At 33.3% G+C, this 11515-nt stretch overlaps 1 protein-coding gene across 13 annotated transcripts; it reads right to left on the bottom strand.

Moving 5' to 3' along the window:
- Positions 1–920: 920 nt before the first annotated feature.
- Positions 921–11130, bottom strand: LOC110444825. Of its 13 annotated transcripts, XM_021489527.1 has the most exons (18): positions 11083–11129; positions 10413–10479; positions 9053–9065; positions 7730–7843; positions 7194–7307; positions 6671–6784; positions 6186–6299; positions 5727–5840; positions 5196–5309; positions 4678–4791; positions 4191–4304; positions 3737–3850; positions 3294–3407; positions 2859–2972; positions 2349–2462; positions 2000–2113; positions 1768–1878; positions 921–1034 (listed from the first exon to the last, which is right to left on the bottom strand). In XM_021489527.1, exons 2-18 carry the CDS (start codon positions 10468–10470, stop codon positions 1031–1033), a joined length of 1668 nt encoding a protein of 555 aa, XP_021345202.1. In that variant the 5' UTR covers positions 10471–10479; positions 11083–11129; the 3' UTR covers positions 921–1030. The 13 variants fall into 13 exon arrangements, with proteins under 13 accessions (XP_021345202.1, XP_021345441.1, XP_021345368.1 ...); XM_021489766.1 differs by lacking the exon at positions 2349–2462 and having other exon boundaries at positions 11083–11130; XM_021489693.1 differs by lacking the exon at positions 3294–3407 and having other exon boundaries at positions 11083–11130.
- Positions 11131–11515: the final 385 nt, after the last annotated feature.

The raw sequence follows: 11515 nt of genomic DNA, 5'->3' as shown, positions 1-11515 counted from the left end.
ATATTTAATGTTTACAAACATTTATGAAAAATACTATAACTGTATTTAATGTAACATTATTTTGTTTTTATTTTTAATAATAGCCCGAGGGCTGATATTGGTCGAGGGATGATACTGGGTGTGTGATGGAAAAAGACATGTTTTATTCTGTTTATTACATACTCACTAATAAAATACGGATAGATCTACTATCTTAGTAGTATCTATTTTTCTTTTGACATATTAAAAGACGAAAAAAATCCAAAAAGGGTTGTGATACGGGCTTTGCGGGCTGATAGGGTTTTGGGGTGTGATACGGCGAGGGCTGATATGAGTTAGAGCAATTGTGTCGTATCGCATATACAAAAAACCCGTATTTATTAGTTATATGTAATAAATAATGATAAAATGTCGGATCAACTCTCTATCACTCTCATGGCAAATATATATACATCATGAAATTCACAAGAGTTCAAATATATCTGCACATTACACCCTCATATTTAGATTATATTTAATTTAAATGGTGCTATTGATTTTATAATAATGGCAAAGAAGAGTTCCACTCGGATTGACATTGAGTTTTCTGTCTCCTATATAGAAGAAGAGACATCTCATAAGTCTCATTGTCAGGTTTTCATGGGCTTTGCAGCCCATAAGTTGAACACCATTTTTTTATGTTTAAAGGTGATATTTTGCAGAAAGCAACATTGATAAAGCATAGTCTTCGTAATGTTAGAGTCCCGAATTCAATTACCGGTGTTTTGTATTTTTTCGTACAAATTACGAACAACTATAATTCTGTGAAATGCACGGCAACATATGATTCTTACAGAACACTTCCTTGATAATGGCAAAAATATTTCGCAGTAGTGACAATGATGAAACAATAGTTTAACTTAGTGATATTTTACCTTAAAAACAAAACAAAACACTTTCTATGTAGAGTATTTACTTACATATTTTATTCATAACAAATTATTATATATAAATACAATTGGATGGCGCCTATTACAAAACGCCTAGACGTAGAAAACATCATGTTTACTTTCTACCTGTAAAATAAAAAGAAATAAACAATTCGTACTAATTATGAAGGGTTTATAAGGTTTTAAACATGTTATTACAACAAAAATACACATGCAAAATACACCTCGATCACGGACTAATTTTTTGCCGATTTGAATAGTTCAACAATCATGTTCTCTTTTCATAACTCATTCATGCTGTTTGAATAGCTCATTTTGTGGAATGAAAATGCCAAGAATGACTCCTTGCAACAATATATTGATAAAACATTTGTACAGGAAACACAATTTCATCGTTAACACTATCAATAATTTCGGTACGTTTATTGAAAAGGTCCATTAACACTTACACACTTACACAATTACACACTTACACACTTACACAATTCAATTTAGATTTTTTATTTTTTATTTCTCCGGTATATTCTGTGTAGTGGATTTTCGTAGAAAAATGCTATCTTAACAATTGTATGTGAAATTCGCTTTAAGTTAATTCAATGAGAAAAATAGATTATGGATCAATTACGCAACCAAATTATTAATTACCTGTAATTATATCAAAATACAATTCAAAAGTAATAGAATTAAATAACACTTTAAAAACTCACTCTAATAGGAAATAAGCATTACAAAATGAAACAATGCTGCTCTGTGTGCTAAACGTCATTAAGCTAAATTGCCGTACTCTACATGCTAAGCATCATTAAGTTATATTGTTTTGTGTATGTTTCTGATGTGTGTTTCCAAATTAAATACGTACCTCTTTCCGAGGGCACCAGACAATAGAGCTTGTTCTCCAGTCTGAACTGCTGTTTGGAGAAGTTGTTCACCTACATGGGTCAACTGGCTCCCAAGATCATGCCAGAAGTCACTGAAAAAGACATAACAAATCATAAATAGCGTTCAATTATTTTTTCAATTTCGATTATCCTCACTCGAAAAATAAATTATAATTCGTGAGAGAAAAAAGATATAGAAGGTTTTAAACCTACCTCCTCTTTCCGAGGGCGCCGGACAATAAAGTCTGTTCTCCAGTCTGGATTGCTGTTGTGAGAAGTTGTTCTCCGACATGTGTCAATTGGCTTCCAAGATCATGCCAAAAGTCACTACAAAGAAAATAATTCACATCAGAATTTCAAACCAACCTCCACTTTTCGAGAGAGGAAAGGAAAGCCTGTTCTCCAGTAAAAACTCCTGTTTGGAAAACGAGTCATTTCAAGAAAACCAATGTGCGATACAATTTATTAGGCTCTCTTTTTGTACCAGCAGTTTAATTTAAATGATGAAGTTAACTTTACTCAACAACCCTTCAGATATATGTATGATTTTTGAAACACCTACCTCCTCTTTCCGAGGGCACCAGTCAATAAAGCTTGTTCTCCAGTCTGAATCGCTGTCTGGAGAAGTTGTGTACCGACCTGTGTCAATTGGGATCCTAGATCATGCCAAAAGTCACTGAAAAACAACATAAATAACGTTTTGGTTTTTGTTTCGATTACGTGTGGCATCATTAGAAATTATTCATCAGATTAACATCAATGTTGGATTAAATTTCAACCGAACCTCCTCTTGCCTAGGGCAGCTGTCAATAGAGCCTGTTCACCAGTTGACACTGCTGTTTGGAGAAGTTGTTCTCCGACATGTGTCAGTTGAGAGCCAAGATCATACCAAAAGTCCACGTAATGAATTATTTATAACAAAATATAGTTATACAATTTTTGTACGCCGTTGAACGATACAAATAGGAAGTAACCAATTCAGAATTCAACATTATTACTAAAACGTTGTAGAGTAATGTGAAATTTACAAAACAACCCTTCTGATATATGTATAGTTTTATCAGACACCGACCTCCTCTTTCCGAGGGCACCAGACAGTAGAGCCTGTTCCCCTGTCGTCACAGCTGTTTGTAGAAGTTGTTCACCGACATGGGTCAATTGTTGTCCAAGATCATGCCAAAAGTTACTACAAAGAAAATTATATAAAGACCGATGGAGTTTCATACATCAGCTTTCAGTCACACACCAGCGCACATTTACGTAACATTTGGAGAATCAGATTAATAACATTTATACTGTTCAACTTTATATTTATATTTTATTGAGAACACGATGCATTAGTTATATCAAAATACAGTAATACAGTTGTTAACCAACACTTTACAAAGTTCTGCCTAATTTCAAGAAAAAGATAACAAGTTACAAGTTATTTTCATGTTAAATAAGATTAATTGGAATCTATGCAACAACCCTTCAGATATATTCATAATTTTTCTATCACACCTACCTCCTCTTTCCGAGGGCACCAGACAAAAGAGCCTGCTCTCCAGTCTGAACTGCTGTTTGGAGAAGTTGTTCTCCGACGTGTGTCAATTGGCTTCCAAGATCATGCCAAAAGTCACTACAAAGAAAATTATACAAAGATCGATGGAGTTACATACATCAGCTTTCAGCCACACACCAGTTCACATTTACGGAACATATGGAGAATCAGATGATATGATATATCTATATTTTATTGACAACACGATGCGTAAGTTATATCCAAATACGGTAAAACACTTTGTTGCCAACACTTTACAAAGTTCTGCCTTATATTCAAAAACAGCAAAGCGTTTGATTTCAAGAAAACGGTAGTAAGTTACAAGCTATTTTCATGTTAAATTGAGGTTAGTTTGAATCTACACAACAACCTTTCAGATATATTCATAATTTTACTAACACACCAACCTCCTCTTTCCGAGGGCACCAGCCAATAGAGCCTGCTCTCCAGTCTGAACTGCTGTTTGGAGAAGTGTCTCTCCAACATGTGTCAATTGGCTTCCAAGATCATGCCAAAAGTCACTACAAAGAAAATTATATAAAGACCGATGGAGTTACATACGTCAGCTTTCAGTCACAGACCAGCGCCCATTTACTGAACATAAAGAGAATCAGATTAATACCATTTATGCTGTTCAATTATATATAAATATTTTATTGACAACACGATGCGTAAGTTATATCAAAATACGGTAATAGACATTGTTGCCCACACTTTACAAAGTTCTGCCTTATATTCAAAAACAGTAAAGCGTTTGATTTCAAGAAAACGGTAGTAAGCTACAAGCTATTTTCAAGTTTAATTGAGGTTAGTTTTACACAACAATCCTTCAGATATATTTATATTGTTTCTAACACTAACCTCCTCTTTCCGAGGGCACCAGCCAATAGAGCCTGCTCTCCAGTCTGAACTGCTGTTTGGAGAAGTGTCTCTCCAACATGTGTCAACTGGCTTCCAAGATCATGCCAAAAGTCACTACAAAGAAAATTATGTAAATGACGATGGAGGATCATACTTGGTTTTTCCAGTTACCTACCAGCGTACATTAAATAAACGTAACGCTAATTAGATTAACAACATTTATATTGTTCAATTTTCATGTTTATATTACCGAGTACATAATAACTAGGTCATGTCAAAATACAGATATAACATATTCTAAGACAACATTTTTCGAAGATTTACCGAATATTCGCTAACACTAAAACGTGTTATTGCAAGAAAACGATTAACGTTATAGGTAGGAAAGAACAATGACAGTATAAGCAATTTAAATGTAATGATGGCGTTAATTTGAATCTACACAACATTGCTTCAGATATATTTATGATTTTTCTTACAGACATACCTCCTCTTTCCAAGGGCGCCAGTCAATAAAGCTTGTTCTCCAGTCTGAATTGCCGTTGTGAGAAGTTGTTCTCCAACATGTGTCAATTGGCTTCCAAGATCATGCCAAAAGTCACTACAAAGAACAGACACGATTATAAAGTTACATATCAGTTTGTTTTCTGGCGATAACTGTTAGTGATGATTTCGAGTTTGTCTTGTTTTATTGATACTACCTTCTTCTTTTTCCCTCACTTTTATTGATTTTGAATATTTGTGATTTTTAAATAGAATATGAAATATATCAAATGAGCATTGGAGTTGTAACAAGACAGCATAATCTATATTTAATTTTTGAGTATTGGGCAATCATATCTCAATATCGTGCCAAACATCGTCACAGACAGTAAAAACCATGTCAAAAAAGACTAATCAGATAAGGTGATACACTTTCATTATTGAGCTATGAATTAATTAATATAGAGAGTGAACATTTCACAACTGATCAGGTGGTTGTTAGATACTGTAATAGTGAAATACCTCCTCTTGCCAAGGGCACCAGAAAGTAGAGCCTGTTCCCCTGTTGTTACAGCTGTTTGTAGAAGTTGTTCACCGACATGGGTCAATTGTTGTCCAAGATCATGCCAAAAGTCACTACAAAGAACAGACACGATTATAAAGTTTTATATCAATTTGTTTTCCGGCGGTAGCTGTTAGTGACGATTTCGAGTTTGTCTTGTTTTATTGATTCTACCTTTTCCTTTTCCCCCACTATTTTCCTCACTAGGACAATTTATTGATTTTGAATATTAGTGATTTTTAAATAGAATATGAAATATATCAAATGGTCATTGAAGTTGTAACAAGACAGCATGATCTATATTCCATTTTTGAGTATTGGGAAACCATATCTCAATATCGTGCCAAACATCGTCACAGTAAAAACCATGTCAAAAAGATTAATCAGATAAGGTGATACAATTTCATTATTGAGCTATGAATTAATTAATATAGAGAGTCAACATTTCACAACTGATCAGGTGGTTGTTAGATACTGTAATAGTGAAATCCCTCCTCTTGCCAAGGGCCCCAGCCAATAGAGCCTGTTCCCCTGTCGTCACAGCTGTTTGTAGAAGTTGTTCACCGACATGGGTCAATTGGCTTCCAAGATCATGCCAAAAGTCACTACAAAGAAAATTATATAAAGACCGATGGAGTTACATACATCAGCTTTCAGTCACACACTAGCGCACATTTACTGAACATATAGAGAATCAGATTAATAACATTTATGCTGTTCAATTATATATCAATATGTTATTGACAACACGATGCGTAAGTTATATCCAAATACGGTAAAACACTTTGTTGCCATCACTTTACAAAGTTCTGCCTTATATTCAAAAACAGCAAAGCGTTTGATTTCAAGAAAACGGTAGTAAGTTACAAGCTATTTTTATGTTTAATTGAGGTTAGTTAAGACATACGCAACAATCCTTCAGACATATTTATAGTGTTTCTAACACCTACCTCCTCTTTCCGAGGGCACCAGCCAATAGAGCCTGCTCTCCAGTCTGAACTGCTGTTTGGAGAAGTGTCTCTCCAACATGTGTCAATTGGCTTCCAAGATCATGCCAAAAGTCACTACAAAGAAAATTATGTAAATGACGATGGAGGTTCATGCTTGGTTTTTCAAGTTAACTACCATCGTACATTAAATAAACGTAACGCTAATTAGATTAATAACATCTATATTGTTCAATGTTCATGTTTATATTACCGAGTACATAATAACTAGGTCATGTCAAAATACAGCTAAAACATTTTAAGACAACATTTTTCGAAGATTTACCGAATATTCGCTAACACTAAAACGTGTTATTGCAAGAAAACGATTAACGTTATAGGTAGGAAATAACAATGACAGTATAAGCAATTTAAATGTAATGATGGCGTTAATTTGAATCTACACAACATTGCTTCAGATATATTTATGATTTTTCTTATAAACATACCTCCTCTTTCCAAGGGCGCCAGTCAATAAAGCTTGTTCTCCAGTCTGAATTGCCGTTGTGAGAAGTTGTTCTCCAACATGTGTCAATTGGCTTCCAAGATCATGCCAAAAGTCACTACAAAGAATAGACACGATTATAAAGTTACATATCAGTTTGTTTTCTGGCGATAACTGTTAGTGATGATTTCGAGTTTCTCTTGTTTTATTGATTCTACCTTTTTCTTTTCCCCCCACTTTTTTCAAATTTATTGATTTTGAATATTAGTGATTTTTAAATAGAATATGAAATATATCAAATGAGCATTGGAGTTGTAACAAGACAGCATAATCTATATTTAATTTTTGAGTATTGGGCAATCATATCTCAATATCGTGCCAAACATCGTTACAGTTAAAACCATGTCAAAAAAGATTAATCAGATAAGGTGATACAATTTCGTTATTAAGCTATCATTTTATTAATATAGAGAGTCAACATTTCACAACTGATCAGGTGGTTGTTAGATACTGTAATGGCACAATACCTCCTCTTGCCAAGGGCACCAGAAAGTAGAGCCTGTTCCCCTGTCGTCACAGCTGTTTGTAGAAGTTGTTCACCGACATGGGTCAATTGTTGTCCAAGATCATGCCAAAAGTCACTACAAAGCACAGACACGATTATAAAGGATTGTATCAATTTGTTTTCCGGCGGTAGCTGTTAGTGATGATATCGAGTTTGTCTTGTTTTATTGATTCTACCTTTTTCTTTTCCCCCCACCTTTTCCTCACTAGGACAATTTATTGATTTTGAATATTAGTGATTTTTAAATAGAATATGAAATATATCAAATGATCATTGAAGTTGTAACAAGACAGCATGATCTCTATTTCATTTTTGATTATTTGGCAATCATATCTCAATATCGTGCCAAACATCGTCACAGACAGTAAAAACCATGTCGAAAAAGATTAATCAGATAAGGTGATACACTTTCGTTATTGAGCTATGAATTAATTAATATAGAGAGTGAACATTTCACAACTGATCAGGTGGTTGTTAGATACTGTAATGGTACAATACCTCCTCTTGCCAAGGGCACCAGTAAGTAGAGCCTGTTCCCCTGTCGTCACAGCTGTTTGTAGAAGTTGTTCACCGACATGGGTCAATTGTTGTCCAAGATCATGCCAAAAGTTACTACAAAAAAGCCATTTATTAAGAATGATCACTTCCAACTTAGTGTTTAAAATATTTGCTTTAATTATTTGTGTATGAATTCCCAATGCGTCAATGCTATTAGATTTTTCAAATATAATCTTATTTAAGAAATATATATTTGATTTTGTATAATATTTGTGATGGAGACGAATAACAAATCATTGAGCGCATGGTGCTTTTTATGCGAAAACATGACACATTTTTTTTCCGACTTGGAACAAAATAGTTAAAAATATAAAAAAAGGCCTGTAAAAAAAAACAATTAATCATGAACTGTGTCTTTTCAAGCCAAAAATATAAGATAGACAATTACATTTAATGATATCGCTACTGGGCAACTTGTTCGTTAAGAGTTTGTCAAGAATTTTAAATTGCTACTGAACTATAGAAAAAAACCACTTTGAAAACAATGGGAAATTATTAGATATCAGATGCTTACAGCAAGATTGTTTTTGCCGAAAGATAATATTGCTGGATTTAATGGTTGGTTGCATTTAAAAATGAATAAGCAAGAACATGTGTTTGTATATTTAGTTGTTATATAAGTACGAAATCACGGAAAACAAGAATCAAACTTACAGATCGATGCAGATAATCTAATCTTAATGCCTGGTCATAGATGTCCGAAAGTCTATACACACTAAGTGTACATATACGCATATAACAAAACCAGATTTATGTAGATTATATGTTGTCAACTTCCCTGCTCATTTATCTAACAAAAGGGACATAATTCATATGGTTCTAGTCATACATACAGACGTACCAGGTGGTGCTTCATTGATCTATCCACAATTTTAATAAGGATAAAGTATATTGACGGCGTTGAATATTGATAAACTATAGATATTACAAAGGTTTTTTTAGTATACCTAAGGTGATTGTCATAGTGGAAATTAAAGATCCTTGACTTCTTTACCTAATATGTACAGACACTACTAATTTATAGTAAGGAAACTAGCATGTTGCAATTGTTGAATGAATTTTCCGGATGCATTATGTAATAAGAAAATGCTTTAAAATAAAAAATACAAATATATACAGCAAACCAATATGCCTTATTTGTCCCTTCTATCAATTCCATCTTCACACATAACTGTCTGTTTGAAGAGTAGGTTTAATATGTGATTTTAATAAAGTGTTCATGGTTGTTTATTTAATTATCAAATGATACAAAAATATGCTTACCTGCGTTTGTTATCTGTAAATAAAAGGAACATAATTGGGTTATAATTAAGTTTTCGCATACAGTACTTACAAGAAACACTTTGACATTGCACAGTTACTAAGATAGAGGTTCACATAACAAGTGGAATTGCTTTTTTTGTTTTATTTTTATCTAACTTAGAAGAAATGGATACCATGATGACCACGCATCATTAATTTCAGTTTTGGATTGACGTCACAAAGTATGAAGTTACAATGTATTTGTACCATCAGTAGTCATGACCACAATATAAAAGGATAAACAAGTTACAAATGTTTCAACCATTTATAATTAACCGCCACCTAATCTGTTTTAAATTAACCATGAGCTAGGTAGCCTGGTAAAGATTTAACAGATACCGTAAATATCAATCCTATATCGTTTTTATAACACTAATCATAATCCTGAACTTTTTGTTCGTACCCTATACAAATGTATTGTTCACCATGTTTTGACTTTAGAAATTTCATACCAAGCGCTTACATCATTATTCATGTTTAAATAAAAAGTTCATTCGTTACTTGACCTTATTTATATACCTACCCCTAAACGACACGCCCTTTACATTTTAACATATATTATTTTTAGTCAAGCAATCATTTCGCGTGAATAGCTAGACTATTAGTTATTGTGCCTACATGTACATTCTACTTATTACCTGAAACGGCTTGTCATTGATTTATTTCCCCACTTAGCAGCATAGTTTTATATGCGTGTTGAAATATCATTTGTGTACTCATATATATTTATAGTTTACTGTATACATACATGTAGTGATATTTGAAATGGCTTAATTATCATTTGGGTATTGTAACATATTATCAATAAAACCCCTCATACTGTCGGGTGAATCAAACAGCGCATTCAACACGACAATAACAGAAATGAAAATCGTTTTCGTAGCTTTCTTAATATATCTGAAGGGCGAATCAAGCTGACTCGCTAGAACTTGTTGCACTACATGTATAGTACCTGTCATGCCAATGAACCAGTATTTGCTAATGAAAGTTCAAACTGTATTATTTATTAAAGACATATTAATGAGCATAATACATACGAAAATTTTGATTCTTTTAGCATTATACTTGTTAATGTATTCAATTATGTTCCTACATTGTGACACTGAGATCACTTTGGACACTCATACTTTGTATCAGTGCATGAGCGTCCTTTTTGTTCCCTTTTGTGTCTATTTTTCTCCTCGCTTGTTGACGCTGTGACATACATACAAATATGTATCTTTTCACTTATTTCTCTATGTGCATCAAGAGTATGAAATTGTACAGATCAGCAAACTGAAATTATTTCAGTACTACATATTAAATAGAAATAATGTCTTACCACGCAAAACTGCAGCTGAGCTCAATGCTACCAAACAAAATAAAGCTAAAAACCTCATTTTGAAATCCTAAAACAAAAACAAAACGAACACAATAAAGAATACAATTTCAAAATAGATTCCTTAGTAATTAAACAAAGTGTGGCATTTCCACTATATAACTTTACTGAATCCCTACGACATTCATAGACGATATGAGTGTCAGCATTATCATGAAGTCATTACTCTAAGGCTTGATAAAATAAAATTCTCATTTGATGGCAGATGTTCTTTCAGCACTGAACAGCTGAAGTGGAACCATAGGCAATATCAAATGCTAACAAAACATTGATCGAAACAAAGATGTGGCAACATTTAAAGTATTTTGGCCAAGATATTATACTATTCGTAAAAATAAGCGAAACCCATCATACACTTAAATTAATACCGCATCGTCCTTCAACGAGCGTTCAGAGTGTCCAGTTACCTAGATATAGGCAACCAAAGGTGACCGCTCCTTACTGGTTAGAACTCATTTTCCAACTAAAGTACTCACATATAAAACCCGAGATTAATTTACATAGACACAAATAATATATTTCAAAGCTATTATGTTTGTTCTCTTAATATTATTCGTCACTAAACACAAATTTATTCAAGTATGTCCTTTTGTATTTTACATTAAGCTCTTACCTCTTTCAAGTCGATGACGGGAGTGGACTTTCAAAGCAATTGTCGTTCTTATAAGCTACGTAGTTCGTGATGAATGGTCACACAGAGATAGCAAGATTTGACAATTCGACCTCTTGACCTTTGTCATTTGCACTGTTTAATCCTTATCGCAGAAGAGTCACGATTTTTCCTAAAATAAGATGCAATATATACAAAACTCATTTACAGTCTCATTCCGCAAGTAGTATTGAGTATTTTAACTTAAGTTGGATTGTAAAATGAGTTTTCATTTCATACGGCGTTGACACAACAATATTCGGAGTTTTCATTTGAGTCTTTTTTTTCGGGCTAAAAAATCTCACCTGACAGGAATACTACTTCAGATAAGTTTTATATTCTAAATAGGAATATGTGCGAAGTTTTGCGGAAACATATTTTCTCAAAATTGGTCATT

This window comes from Mizuhopecten yessoensis, unplaced genomic scaffold (genome assembly GCF_002113885.1).
Source record: "Mizuhopecten yessoensis strain PY_sf001 unplaced genomic scaffold, ASM211388v2 scaffold29, whole genome shotgun sequence".
NCBI classification, from domain to species: domain Eukaryota; kingdom Metazoa; phylum Mollusca; class Bivalvia; order Pectinida; family Pectinidae; genus Mizuhopecten; species Mizuhopecten yessoensis.
Note: the sequence above shows the minus strand (reverse complement) of the source record. Positions and strands in the feature narration are given on the sequence as shown.

What these genes read in the sequence shown, in the direction of transcription:
- LOC110444825 (XM_021489527.1), bottom strand. Translation starts at nt 10,470, where the DNA reads ATGAGGTTTTTAGCTTTATTTTGTTTGGTAGCATTGAGCTCAGCTGCA. An exon ending in GGCGCCCTTGGAAAGAGGAG is followed by an intron (nt 4,305 to 4,677) that starts GTATGTCTGTAA and finishes TTTTCTTTGTAG; the next exon opens with TGACTTTTGGCATGATCTTG. An exon ending in GGTGCCCTCGGAAAGAGGAG is followed by an intron (nt 2,114 to 2,348) that starts GTAGGTGTTTCA and finishes TTTTCTTTGTAG; the next exon opens with TGACTTTTGGCATGATCTTG.